Source organism: Felis catus, chromosome C1, assembly GCF_018350175.1.
Source record: "Felis catus isolate Fca126 chromosome C1, F.catus_Fca126_mat1.0, whole genome shotgun sequence".
NCBI classification, from domain to species: domain Eukaryota; kingdom Metazoa; phylum Chordata; class Mammalia; order Carnivora; family Felidae; genus Felis; species Felis catus.
Window position 1 is genome coordinate 55,478,456 of NC_058375.1, and position 15,142 is coordinate 55,493,597.

Sequence of the window (15,142 nt, forward strand, 5' to 3'; positions counted from 1 at the left end):
GTCACTGTTAGATTTCCAGCAACTAGTACAGTGACGGTACCTAGTAAGTACTCAATAAACTTTTTTTTTATTATTATTAGAAGATGAAGAGTAAAAAAGAAAGTAGAACCTAAAAGGTCTAGATCTAAAAAGATTATCTAAAATCTTGGGGAAAAAATCACTGAAGGTTTTCCCTGGTATTCAAGGTGGGTAATCTGAGACTTGACAGATTGAAGGTCTTGCCCAAATAACCGTGAGTTATTAACAGAACGGATTGTAGAGACCTGGCCTCTTGTATCTCCATCCAACGCTCTTTTCACTACACTGAGCTGTCTCTCTTATATCCAAGGAATCAGGTATTCCCACTTTGGATTTCTCATAGCATGGAGAAATTCAGACCTGATCAGTACTGCCACCCACATGGGAACTGGAAGATTTAAGTAAACTCCAGAATTACATGAGGAAGTAATCTCATACTACAGCTGCAGCTGATTCTGCTTTCCTTCTATTCTTGGAACTGGTGGGCAGAGTGAAGTCATGATTTTGAGCAGAGTGGGAGAGTCGGGAACAGCCACCATGAATTTGTGAAGAGAAGTCAACAGGAGTTTAAAAGATTTCTGAGAGCTGAGAGAATGAGGTTGACATTCATTAGGATGACTGTGTGTGGACCAACTCAGCAAGGTGGTTGAATTTTCTTACCAATCTTGGCAGCAATTAAGAATTATCCAGCCCAAATGTCAATAGTTCTGAGTTTGAGAAATCCTGCCCTGGAAACATTTTAAGTGTACAATGGCCACAGGTGGCTAGCAGTTACTATATTGAACAGCACAAATATAGAATATTTCCATCAGTATAGAACATTGTACTGGACAGTTCTCATCCCATCCTTTTTATCTCTGAGGTCTCAAGCAAATTGGAACAGAGCAAGATAGTAAGGATGATGATGGGAAAAAAAAAAAACACCAAAAGAATGAATACAATGGTCTTTAGGGGCATCAGTTATGAGTCATTGCCACTAACGATGGATAATTCATACCTGACACCGAGAGCTCTTATTTTGATTGCAGTTCACACAAAAGTATAGTGTTGGGAAATTAACTATTTAATTTCAAATTAACTATTGACTAAATTTTAACTAAGTATGTTGACAAACTAAATGCCACTTGGGAATCTACATTGTGGCTACTTGTCTGACTAGTTCTTTGTCTCTTTCTTGTTGTCCTCCCATGGCTATGGCTATAAAGGCAGTGCCCTACCTCTTTTCTGGGCAGAGAACAGACATAATGAAGCTTTTCTTTAGAGTGAAGGAGGCAGTAAATGGGATTTACATTTAACAATATCCCCTCAGCTTTAAAAATGATTGGTTTTGATTCTCCCTTGGGGAACTGAAACAAAACACTTTCCTGCTCACACTGCACCTGTGTCTAATCCTGGGCACCTGACTCCTGGAGTAAAATGAGATGTGTCTGTATCTTTAGATATCCAAATGGCTTCCAGGCAGAAGGAGAAATGCTTTTCAAAAGTATCCAATATTAGAAATAAGAAAGGTGATTATTGGATATTCTTTTAGAGGAATACTGGGAATTGTCAGATGGATTCTCAATGTATTAATTAATTCTTAAAAGGGTATGCACCCTAGATTGGCTTTCTAATAGAAAAGCTGTCTTGTGGAAAATCAATTGCGAAGCAAATGATTCTTGTGTATAGCACAGATAAATTTTAAATGTTGAGCTGTAATTGATTTCCCTCCAGTAGAAAAGATAACCCTAAAGCTTTAAATTTATTGCCCTGTAAGATATTAACCAGTTTTGCATTTATTAGCATATTCACTTTAACATTCTTTCGGCTAACTTGACTACGTAAATCTGTCTTCACATTTTCCTTTGAACTGGTTTTAACATCTTATTCTTTACTCATTAATGAATGGGTTGACTAAAATCCTTGGCATATGTTCATTTTATATTTCTATGAGAGTCATGCCTTTTAACTTTTTGAAATTATACCTAAAAGAAATCTAACTTAGTCAAGTAATCCTGGATCAAGTGGGTTCAGTGGAAGCCACAGATTTTTAACTTACCATAATGAATACCTTGCTAACAGTGTGTGCTCAATATCTTCCAAATGATTCTCAAGTTGACTCATAACCCAGCTCTGTGCCCTGGGAGGTTGATTTCCATGGATTTCATCAGTGGGCTCTCTTCACCCAGGGTTGGGACTAGATGAGGCAAGAGAGGCACCTAGGGCACCACATTTAAGGAGGCACTCACTCTCAGTGCTGATGCTGCATTTGCATGGCCCTGACAGGGCCTTGTCTCCTTGTATGTTGAGCACTAGGCACTTTGGCTCTAGTCACTCCACTCCAGTCTCAGCCCTGTCTTAATGGCAGACTTTTGATTGACTTTAGACAATGGGAAGGGCTATACGCACAAGAGGGCAAAAGGAAAGTGAGGTCCCAGGGTATTTATTATTACCCTGGCTTCCTCCCTGGGATGTTACCATGGGCTAGTATCACATGCTTCTCTCTCTGTCTGCTTTCCTCTATCCCCTCACCCCTTCCTTTCAGCCTGTAGACCTAGGGTGGTTACTAGCTCTGGAGCTCTGCATTATCCCTTGCAGTTTCCTTACACTGAGCTGATACCTTGGTAAGCAGCCCCTTATTAAGTTCTCCTCAAATTATCCAGTTTGTGGATAATTTTGACCATGAGATTCCTGTCAAGTCCCTGGGTGATACACACTTAGCAAGACCTGAAAATGTCATGGGCTATTTTGAGAGGAATGGCTTTATTGTCTGCTAGAGGTGTTCAAGCCAATGCTAGTCAGTGAACACCAAAGCCATGAAGGAGTTCTCTGCTCTGGAGGAAGGCATAATTATGTGACTCTGGTTTTCTAAATAGGGAGACTGCACAGTCTCTCTCTCACGCACACAAAACCTATAGTCTATGTGTGTGTGTGTGTGTGTGTGTGTGTGTGTGTGTGTGTGTGGTGTTTGTAGGAGTCATGGGGATAGGGACCGAAAAGAGAAAGTAAAACAGGAGAAGTTTATTGCCTTACTAACAAATATGTAGTCAAGGGAGATTTGTTGGTGATACCTGGAAGGAACATCGTGGTTAGTAACAGAGAATAGTGGAGTTAAGGGAGAGATTTTGTACTGTCAAAATTAGCAGAATTTTAGGTCTGCTCTTTTAAGATGTGAGTACCTGGCTATGGACTCCTGGTAAGAGTATATATATCTTGTGTTATCAGGTAGAGATTTAAATTGGGCAAGCTAAGTCTCTGTTACTCTATGTAACAGAAGGAAAATTTTCCAAATGTGGTGCTTACAGTATGGCCAAGATGGGACAATGCCATCTCAGATTTAAAGCACAATATATATTCTCCAAGAAGGCATTCCTTGTTGGTAGATAGCCCAATGCTACATTTCCAGTCACCATGCTGGAACAAGCAGGAGCCTCAGTTCAGTCCAGACTGGTATTTCAGAAGCTGTGGTTGACATGGAAATACATGAGCCCCAGGGTATTATACTCTGAGTTCCAGGAAATTGTGGCTCAGGAAGAAAGGGGAGATTGATGGCTTGAAAACAGTTTCAATTGCCCTGCCAGTTCTCTCCTTGCCACTCCATCTACATCCACACTCAAAGTTATGTGATGGAATCAATATCCTTGACAACAGAACTTTCAGGAAAGTACACCGGAAAATATATGTTGGAATTGGAGGGGACTAAAAAATAACTCCCATCTTCCTCACTGGAGTTTGAATTTGAAAGCAACAGAGAGATAAATGCAGCAGGTAGATTGATAGCAGTCATAACACAATTTGAGCCATTTGGAGAAAATTGCTTAGGTTTGAGTGCTAAGTGGACTTGTTTAGGACTGTTTTCTCCCTCCCTGCTTCCAAGTGTGGGATTGCCTACCCAATGGAACATTTTAGTCTGCAGAACAGACACACTGCATTTATTGCTGTGTCCTCTGAATTGGGGCAAAGAGGGAAGAAAAGAATAAATTCCTTAGTGCTTATCATCTTTTAATAGATTAGTCTTACCCAGTCAAGAAACATGGGCTAATTGCTGCCGCCCCTAATGAGGCATCTCACTTCTCAACAGGGAAAAGTGAGTAATGGATGGGGCAGAAGACCATAGGTATTACCATAGAGAAGTTCTCCACAGGGAAACATGAGGAGCAGGGAAATAAGTATTCTTCTCTAACTTTACCTTACCTGTTGAACTTAGTCATTCAGTTTATGGTCAGTCAGATCTGTGGAGAGGAGATTTGCAGTTATCAGGGAAATTCTACTTCTTACCTTTATGAGATGGCATCTTTTTGAATTCTCCTAGGAATGCTGGTCAACTATGTGAATTTTGCATCCAGAAGACTCTAAAATATACATCAGTCATTATATATATATATTTTTTAAATGTTTATTTATTTTTGACAGAGAGAGAGACAGAGCATGAGCGGGGGAGGGGCAGAGAGAGAGGGAGACACAGAATCTGAAACAGGCTCCAGGCTCTGGGCTGTCAGCACAGAGCCCGACACGGGGCTCGAACTCACAGACCACGAGATCATGACCTGAGCCGAAGTTGGACACTCAACCGACTGAGTCACCCAGGTGTCCCCCATCAATCATTATATTAACTAACTCCAAGCCCATGATGTATCAAAATAAAAATTTCATTTCCTGTTTTATTTCCATTCTCACATCATGGCCAGGCCATTGCCCAGTATGATTCATCAGAGGTTCTGTTATGAGATTAACATACTCCATTAATAAAATGCTAACAACACAGAGATGCCCAATTCTGAATTTAAACCCCCTCCCACTATAAAATTTCTTGTGAGAAATTCAAAGATTAAAGTCCAAAATAACAGTGTGTCAGAAGGTAGAAGAGGGTCAGTACTGTGTACTCTGCAGACTTAGATGTCACTTTAATACCAGGTGTCTCTGTGGCTGAGCTGGTTAAACATCTGACTCTGGATCTCAGCTTGGGTCTTGATCTCAGGGTCTTGAGTTCAAGCCTCATGTTGGGCTCTGCACTGGGCATGAAGCCCACTTAAAAACAAAAACAACCCCCCCCCAAACTGGTAAAATGAATTTGGGGAGCCTGGGTGGCTCAGTCAGTTAGGCAACTGACTCTAGGTTTTGGCTTAGGTCATGATCTCATGGTTCATGGGATTGAGCCCCATGACAGGCTCTGTTTTGTAAGTGCCAGAGACTTCTGGGGATTTTCTCTCTCTCCTTCTCTCTCTCTCTCTCTCTCTTTCTCTCTCTGCCCCTCCCCTTCTTGCTCTTTCTCTCTCAAAATAAATAAACTTTAAAAACATTTTTTTTTTAAAGTCACTTTAATACCAAAAAACAAAGCAAGCCACTCCATACCATTTATATAGAGTTTTGTTCAGGATAATTTATTGACAGGGGCAATCATGTTAGTGAACAGATGATCCAAGTGGTACTACACAGCTATTCTCCACTCCATATTCGCTTCCTGCTCTCCACATCTTAACCCTCAGCTTTTATGGAGCAAGGAACATGGTGGTGAGGCCACAGGGTAGTTATCTAAAGTGGTGCCATTTGTGTGCCAGAGGGGAGAACAAGATGGAGGGCCAAAGATGAAGTCAGTATTGTCAGATTCCTACATTGCGTTAGTCTGTTCTTGTTGTGGAAATAACCCCATTATTTTAGTGACTTACAACATCAAAATATTATTTCTTGATCATGTTACATGAAAGTCATGGGTGGGCCGATGCTCTTCTGGGCTTTGCTCAGCTGGTCTGAGCTCTAAATTTTTTCTTATATGGGCATCCAGGCTCAAAGAATGGCCACTATCTGAGGCATGCTGTTGTGATGGTGGAAGACAGGAGCAAAGTTAAATCATGCTAGTCATCTGTACTCACATTTTATTTGTTAAAGTAAGTAACATGACCAAGCCCAAGTCAATGGAGTGGGGAAATACACTCCAATTATGCAGAAGCATAGCAAAGTCATAGAGGAAGTAACTGTGAACAAATCGGAAGTGTTGTAAATAATAGTGTTCAAAACTTTTGCCTTTATGAAGTCTCCAACCTCAACTTCTAATCCATCCTTCTTACCTTCTCTTCTGCCACATCTTTCTGATTTCTGCATTCTTCTGCTTTCAAGGGATCATGTGATTACATTGCCCCACTGATAATTCAAAATATTCTCCATATTTTAAGGTCAGCTGATTAGTAACCTTAAATCCTTATGTAAAGTCCTTTCACAGCATCATCTGAACTAGTGTTTGATTGAATAATGAGAGGTCTGAGTCTTGGGACAACTTTGGAATTCTGCCTACCACACTGGCTTCAATAATAAAGGAAAATGACTTGCGAATTCAATCTGGTTTTGGTGAATGTCACTGTTTTCTGGGAAATTGGTCTATTCCAAATATCCATTCCTTGGGGTCAGTTTTGATCATGTCCTTTTTGATAAAGAGATCATCCACTTTTTCCTGGATTTTTCAAATTTGTTGGCTTGCATGTAATATTATGATTCTTTTCCTCTTTTCTATATCTATGGTTGTTTCTTTTATCATTCATATTCTTTTTTTCTCCTTTCCCTCAAGTCCTTTAATACCAAAAAACAAAGTGAGGCACTCCATTCCATTTACACAGAGTTTTATTCAGGGTAATTTATACAGGGGAAATCAGGCTAGTGAATAGACGTTCCAGGTGGTGCTACACACCTATTCTCCACTCCATATTCTCCACCCATTCTCTGCATCTTAACCCCCAGCTTTCATGTATATTTTAAAAACAAACACACAAAACAACTATTGCTTTTATTTATCCTTTTATACTACATTTTTATTTCTACTTAAATGTTTGTAGTGTTTCTCTGTGTTAATTTCCTATTCATAATTTCTTGTGTATTATTTTATGCTTTTTCTATTTTCCTGAGATGAGAACCTTGGGATCCTTTTTACTAAATCCTTTCCAGGAAGAAAGAGAACTAGGAGCGGGTGGAAGAGGGAGAAAAATGAAAACTTTACATTTTCTTTTGAACTAGTTTTTGCTGTTATGCCACAGGCTTTGGAATGAAATGGTTTCCTTTTCATTTTCTACCTTATAATTTGAGTTTTGGCTTCTTCATCCCTTATTTTCAAATAGTAAATAAATTTAGAATTTTCCTTATTCTTAATTTTATTGGAATTTTTAAATCCCTATATTTATTTTTAAAAACATTGGGTATTTCTTGGGGTGCCTGGGTGGCTCAGTTGGTTAAGCATCTGACTTCAGCTCAGGTCATGATCTTGAGGTTCGTGAGTTTAAGCCCCATGTCGGGCTCTGTGCTGACAGCTCGGAGCCCAGAGCCTATTTCAGATTCTGTGTCTTTTTCTCTCTCTCATTGCCCCTCCCCCACTCATGCTTGCTCTCTCTCTCTCGCTCTCTCTCAAAAATAAATAAACATTAAAAAAGTTTTTTAAAATATTGGGTATTTCTGCATAGTCCACAATACAATCAATTTTCTAAGAACAAAACCCAAAATTTATTTTCTCTGTTGCAGAGAAACTGAGGTCCATATCCATTACATCAATTTTATTAACTAGATTGTATAATTACTCTGCATCCATATTTTTGGGGTTTTGTTTCGTTTTATTTTACTTGTTTAACTCTGAAACAGATGAACTGAGGTCTTCCACTATAATTTTATTTTTATTATATTCTCCTGGGGATTCCAGTAGTTTTTACTTTATATAACCAGCCACTTTCTTGTTTGGCATATACAAAGTACACCAAAGATGCTGTTTTAATATATTGTATTTTCATTATTACATAACATATAAGGTCCTTATTTATTGTTTCTAACCTTAAATTTTAATTTATCTGATATTAATAATTCCATTCCAACTTCTTTTTGTTTCATTGGCTTGGTATCTCTTTCCTCACTACTTTATTTTCAAGATTTCTTTATTGCTTTAACTATATTTCTTATAAACAGTATATAGTTAAGTGTTATTTTTTTAACTCAGCCTGAGAGTCCCTGTCTTTTAATGGGAAATTTCAACCTATTCAAATATATTATCAGGACAGAGACTTGATTTCAATATTTTTATGATTTATTGTATATTGGTTCTTTTTAAAATTTTCCTTATTTTTTCATAGTAATCCCATTCCCCTTTTTATTTGGAAATCTTATACATTCCATTCAATTAATCATTAACTCTTCTATTAAGATTATGCTTGAAAGTAATAACAAATCCAACCCATGTCTTAAGGAAAATAGTATAGTGAGTGTGCAAGTATGTGTGTGTGTGCATATAGTGTGCTATACTTGAATCTCCTTAAGTGTTTGTATTATTTTTCTTATCAAATTGTTCCTTGGCTCCTCTAGCAGCTCTATGTGTTCTGTTTATTTAATCGCTGGTTACTGAAAGAGTTGGACTTAGCAGGGTTAGCAAACAGGAAGCAACTTTATTTTTTCTAATGATTTTTCTCATTGCTAATCCTACAAAATTATTGTGTTTACCTATTCCTCCTCATCCCTGAAATGAGATTTCTGTCAATTTTCATAATTTTGCCCTTTTTCTGTTACAGTCCTACGTGGTTGGCCACTGTCTGCTGCTGGGCCCCTTTAGATGAGTTACTACTTTTCTTAGTTGGCTCAGGGAAGTGCAGGTCTGTTTATTGCCATGTCTAGTAACTACAGTACTGTTGAGTGGTGGAAGGTAAAGTCTAACCCATTATGGAATGGTGCTTTAGAAGCAAGCCGACCACAATCTCCTGGTGAAGCATCTGAGGGAAAATTCACTGATCTCTGACTTCCCAGTGTTCTCACAGGCTTGGTGTTTCCTTCCTGGCCTCTTGGGACCAGTGAGACCAGAAACACTTTTATTAGACCAAAGGCAATCTTTCCCTCTGGTAATCCACAGATCCCAACAGCCAGCTGGTCTCAGGACACAGCACAACCTCCGTCATTGCCTTGTGACTCAGAATCTGGTCTCCAGGGCCATAGTCAGATCTCAGCATCAGAATAGAAACCATGTCTAACCTTGCACCCCGCTGCTTGACGATCTCAGCAGCTGTCTGGCTTAGAAGATGACAGATGGAAGCTGAGAGTAGAAGAGAAAGGTACTGAGCTTAGGTCACTACCTTCCCAGAATCCACTGCTCCCAGCTGTCCAGTTGTTTTAATGGAGAATTCTCAGCCAAATGGAATTGTTAAGTTGATTTAGTTCTTCCTAAAAGATAAAGCTCACAAGTTCCAGCAGAAACTTCCAAAAACAACTAAAATAAAAATCTTCAGTTCTAATCTGCATCTACTTTGGGCTAAAGTTCAAACACTGTAGTTAGGTCCAGCATTTAATTTAGAAAAGATTGGAGTGAGAGACTTTGGGGAACATCTTTTGAGATGTTATATTAAGAGCAGGGGAAAGGGTGAAGATAGAAAGGGAATTTTTAATGAATGCTTACTATGCTCAAGGCACACCACATTAATTTTTTAACACTGAAAATAATAATACTATAATAAGCTACTGTCCCATCTCAAGGCAAGGATACAGTAACCCAAGGCTCAGACAGTTTACATTGTTTGCTCAAGTTTAGTCATATCTGCCCACATTTCATTACCTTATAGTGAGTATTACGAAAAACTACCATCATTACTTGTGCTATTACTACGTATGTGTTCTATTTCTTATTGTTTTTATTGTTAGTGATTTAAAAGTTTGTGTTTTATCTTCTGAGCCAGCAGGGTAGTTAGGGATACTGTTTTGCTTTGCAGTGAGCCTGGGAGGAGGGAAAACGAGGATGGGGCGGGAGTGGGGAGTGAAGAGAATGGATGACAGCAAGCCAAGAGAACAAGAGGATCAATCCTTATTTGCTGGAAAAGAGACACATGACTTCAAAACTTTGACCTGCTGCTGTTGCTACTCCTCTAGTAACCAGAAGAAGGGTAAAGAGCCAGGATGCATGTATGCATCTCCTCTACCTCCTATATACCTGAGCCCATCACCCTATCTTAAAGCTCTTGCCTTAGATAAAAGCCCATCACCTTATCCATCACTCTTGCTCTTCCCTCATTTACAGAGTTTCCATTTGTACTTCCCCATCCCCTCCCCCACCTCCATTTTCTCTCCTTGCCATTCTATTTAGAGCCAAAACCTGACTCTACTTGGGAAGAGGTGCCCAAGAGGAGCACTGATGGAGCACAGTAAATAAAACCTCCAGTCTGAAGTGGAAACAGGAACCTTGAACATATTTACGTCCTTGCCTTTAAGTTTCCAGAGACCCCCAAAGCCTTCCTCTAAAGGAAATGTTTCTAATTAAACTTACTTCTCCTCATGTACTAACAGTTCAGATTAAAAAAAAAAGTTTAAACAAATGGATTAAAAATGAAATTTTGAAATACAACTTCTTGAAAACAGTAGGACATGGTATCAAAAAATTTTTAGCTTATTGTGAATAATTTATTCTTTTAAATTATTTAACAATTCCAAAAAAAGTCAAAAGTATACTTGAAAAGGTATTGTATAGCAATGAGTTCAATGTCTACTAACAAAAAGCTATTTTAAATTTGACAAAGTCTTTTTAATTGCATGAATTGCTAATGTAATCCTATTTTCCAGTGATTATCCAAAATGTTGATATATGATTAATTCCACATGCATCAAGTTAATGGTGCATTTGTCTTATTTGATATTCAATTATTGAGCAAGGTTATTGGCTGTTTGGCTTCCAACAGCAAATTTCCAGAGATGGTGAATGCCATTCTTGGTCCCAAATCACACTTTACTGTAGAAATGCTGATGATCGAGGAATCTAATTGAGTTCATAAAAATTCATGTATTAGTCCCTCTTGTGGATAATTATTTCCTAATTTTGTCCTTTTGTTTACTAAAAATGTTGGCTTTTCTTGAACAGATGACTGTTGATTTATAATTGCAATTTCTATGTTTTGCTTTTTTATACCATCCACAAGAATATTATTTAGGTAACAATTTCTTCTATGATCTTGGAGCTTCATTATATTCTTTTTGTTACGTAAATATTGCTGTAAAACAATATTTTTTGAGGGGCCTAATTTTCACTTGACTAGTTTAATAAATCATCCAAGGGTGTTACATTATTTAATTTATGGACTTTGAGTATATTTTTTAAAGGCTTTAAACAATATTTGACAGGTAAGGTACTGAATTTGCTAATTGGTTTTACTGTAGGAAACATTCTTTCAAAGTTGCCATGTCTAGCACTCATTTCTTGAATAACAGTTTTATCAAGGAAACCCATAAAATTTTTTGTTAGGCTGGAAAAAGTCTGTGAGAAATTATAGAATTTACTCCAGGATACGTTTTCAAATGTCTTCTTACTAGTTTTCTTCCTTAGCTTACTCTCTACAACTCTATGGCCCACATCAACAGATATTGCTTGTATATTTCTTTTCCATGCTGTAGCCATAATCCTTTTAGGTTTGGAAGGAATAATAAATTGATCCCTAATTAAAGATTTGAGGGTTTCACAATTTCTTTCTAAGACAAAATCTGCTCTTTTATGTGGGTAAATGTTATCATCTTCCATACGATGGGGAGGAAGCCGATTTTTTGTCAAAAGTAACATTTGCACATATCCAGTTTCATGGAAAATTATAGGATTTGTGTCATTTTGTTCCTGTGGATTAAAGAAAAGAGTACTTAGTCATCAGTCTAGTGAGACAAGAAGGCTACATATATTTTTAAACGTGAAAATGAAATGGTAAAGTATCCTAAAAATGACTACAGAGACGTTTTTAATATGAACAATAATGGTAGTGAAACCCACAAAAAAGATGTGCTTATATGTGGCACACTTCCTTCTCTTAATATTCTGTCAAGATCTTAGGGGTAAAATCTGAACTTTTGGCCTATAAAATCCTTTCTGAAATAAAGTGAGATATGACAAAATAAATACATTCCTTAAATGTCTGAGATGTTGTCATTGGAAAAATAGGATCATTGGTGGGATGGGACATTGCTCTGGCATTTCTTAGGTTTCCATGTCCAGAAATAAAAGGCATACCAAAAAATGAATTGAGTCAAAGGTGATAAGCCAAATTTAAGCCAAAATTAAAGTCTGCATACCGTTATAAATAATTCCAAGCATCTAAAAGTATCTTTATAATATTATATTTATTCTGATACTCCAACCCTTACCACAATACTTAGCACATAAAAAGCACTCAATATATATTTGTGTAATAATATAGCCAAAGTAATAGATTGACTTAAAAATAGACTATTTTTGTTACAGTAATAGCAAAATTTGTATGAATGAGCTACTTATTAAACTCTTTCCCATATTTCCATTATAGGGCAAAAAGATTAACTCCAAAGAAACAGGTCAAATCTGCATATTATCAGTTTTTACTTTGCAAACTTTAAGTCAGTGATTGCTACCTTTCTTTTATAAAGACTACTCAAGACATAAGAAACCAGGATCATCTAATTGTACATCAGTATACTTAGTGAGAAAGGTATATTATTGCTTATAATTACTAAAAAGATAATGAAAGATCTGGTTTTGCAATCCATTGGGATGTCAGTGATACCTGTTTAGCCACAGTAGTGAGGATTTGTTCTATTTTTGGTCTGTCCAATGCCTCTGGGAATTCTCCACCTTACAAATCTCTGTACTCTTACATAGAGGCAGAAACTAACTTTATTAGCCTTCCTTGAGGTTAGGGCACAGGCATGTGACCCAGGCTCTGCCAATCAGATACACCTCAGATAGTCTTCAGTTCAGAGAAAGCAAGCACTAAAGGTGGGCTATTTGAAAATGACTCTAGTGAGAATGTAGCACATATATCTGCTTTGAAAGGCAGCAATAGCAAGGGTCTTAGAAATAGCATCTCCTGCCCAGCATCAGAGTCATAAACTGTGTAACAAAAGCATGGGTCTGGGTGGAGCAGTCTAGGGTTACAAATGGGTGACTCCTGACTGGATAGCTCTCAGGCCAGATTGTCTCTCCAGCCTTCCTACAGTCTCTGTGAACTACCAAATAGCCTTAATGTATGTATTTTCTCATTCAGTTAGCTAAAATAGATTGTTAGAAAAGTGAAAAGCAATGCAGTCATTTAAAAAATACAAAATCTGTTTTACATTTCTTTTATAATCAAGAAAGTTTGACAAAGCCTTTTTCATAAAGAAAAACACAAAATTTTCAATTGATGCAAAGGCATCCCCAGTTTTGGGTTGGCAGTTCTAAAAAGAGCACTAAGAATCTAAGGGTGGTTGTCACTTTGTAATGCAAAACCGAGAAGTAAAAATAATTTATCAAAGATTCTAGTCACTAGAATATAAGATTCCTGCAAGTAGAACTTATGCACATATTTCTTGAACAATAGTAGGTATTATTACCATGTGAGAAGTTACTGTCTTTGCTGGACTAATGTTGATTATCTTGGCATTTGGCTTTTTTAATTCATCCTCAAAGCACAAGGGGAGCAAGCTTTTCTTTCTTGTTGAACAATATTCACTTAATTGGTCATTTATGATGGTTTTGTTTTCTTTTGTGCTAAAATCATCCATCTGTGGGGGAGATTTTCTTCTGAAAATGAGCACAAGTTCAGCATAAATAATGATTGATTTTAGGGTTGATTCTAGTTTGTCAGTTCTTGCTTGTCTCCCTGATCCCTGAAAGTCACTGACAACATCTTCCCCAAACTCTCAGCCACACACTTTCAATCTGGCAAGAGTATTCCTTCCTGCCTTTTTGGGGGAAATAGCAAAAGGGGGGGAGAGGAATATATATATATATATTCATGCCTCTTTGGCTTTTGAGTGGGGAAGATGTATCTTACGTAGATTGAGAAGAATACCAAAGATAAAGAGGTATTTGCCACATCCTTTGTTGAGATTCTGAGAAACAAGTGTTTTGCAAGGCAGCTTCCTGACAACATAGGGTGGCCCCAACTTTACTAACAGAATGCAATGGCATGGTATGGTTATAGTCAGAAAGAGGATATAGTTTTCATTCCATATTTCCTATGGTTCACATGTGACATAGGACATTGAGTTTGGCTTACCAAAGTGGTTGCTGTGTCAGGGGTGAGGTAACCCACATCAAAGGCCTGGCACAAGTGAGGCATGGACAGTCTAAGGACAGATGAAAGTCATGATGGAGGCTCAGAGGGTTCTACCATAGTAATGAGAGTTGAGAGTGGAGCCTATTCAAGTTCAGAGAGAATAGACCATATATTCATGAACCACAGATGTCAGCAGCCACAAAACACCTAGAAATGAGACCAGCAGTACAAGGACATTGACCAAAATACTTGCTCAAGTACCTTTTCCTCAATGTCACAAAGTCCAGTGAGCATCTCATTCACATACCCAGATAACCATCTTAAGAAAGAAAGAGACGGACTGGGATAAACTTAAAGAGGCTATACGTTATTGCTCCAAAGTTTAAAACATGCTGGATTAATATGATTTTACTCAGAGTCTGAGGATCTGGGAAAGATCAGAACTTTATACAAAACTACAAAGCTATTTTTCTTAAATCCATATTGTAGTAAAATTAATCTTGTCTATACAACAAAAACACAATGTATTCTCTCCATTCATTTTCCCATGTCCTTCTTTCCATTTGCCTGTCAACTTGAAGCAGATAGAGCATGTGCTCAAGGTATGAATGTATAATAGTAGGACACTCTTAGACCAGTCACTGGATTATAGTATGGGCCTAAATAGGCCCATACTATAATAATAGGCCCATAGTATAAGTAATAATAAGCCAGAATAAATTCATTCCAGTCCAGTACAAAATAAAACAAATAACTCTCCCTATTAAAAACATTGAACACAATAAAATATGAAAAATGTTAAAATAAATTACCTTTTATTGACAGAATCTTCTAAGTGACCAGCCAAATCAGATGATTCCCTAGGTTTTTTTCCAGTTTGAGCTGAAATTATAAAAGATTTTCATATATCATGGCATTTAGAAAATACCTTCTATAAAATATTTTACAGTGTAAAATAACAATAGAAAGCTTCCAGTATAGTGCTTGATCTGTACTAGCTACTCAAGTAAGAATTTCTTAAGTGAACAAGATAGAACTGGAAACAACTACAGCCAAAGATCTAATATTTGGCTCAGGCAAATCAAACATAAACCTGGCCTTGGAGATTTTTGTGGAAGAAAGACATTCTCAAATTTTCAAATCTCTCTAACACG

At 37.5% G+C, this 15,142-nt stretch overlaps 1 protein-coding gene across 2 annotated transcripts in view; it reads right to left on the bottom strand.

Annotated features, from left to right (window-relative positions):
- Nucleotides 1-10,495: 10,495 nt before the first annotated feature.
- Nucleotides 10,496-15,142, bottom strand: part of CC1H1orf141 (chromosome C1 C1orf141 homolog) — a 42,935-nt gene continuing 38,288 nt past the window's right edge. For both annotated transcript variants that reach the window (XM_045035991.1, XM_011284942.4), the window contains exons 7-9: nt 14,801-14,870; nt 13,321-13,510; nt 10,496-11,596 (exon numbers count right to left, since the gene is read on the bottom strand). In XM_045035991.1, the coding sequence (XP_044891926.1) occupies nt 11,024-11,596; nt 13,321-13,510; nt 14,801-14,870 (833 nt within the window). In that variant the 3' untranslated portion in view covers nt 10,496-11,023. The remainder of the gene's footprint in view (nt 11,597-13,320; nt 13,511-14,800; nt 14,871-15,142) is intronic.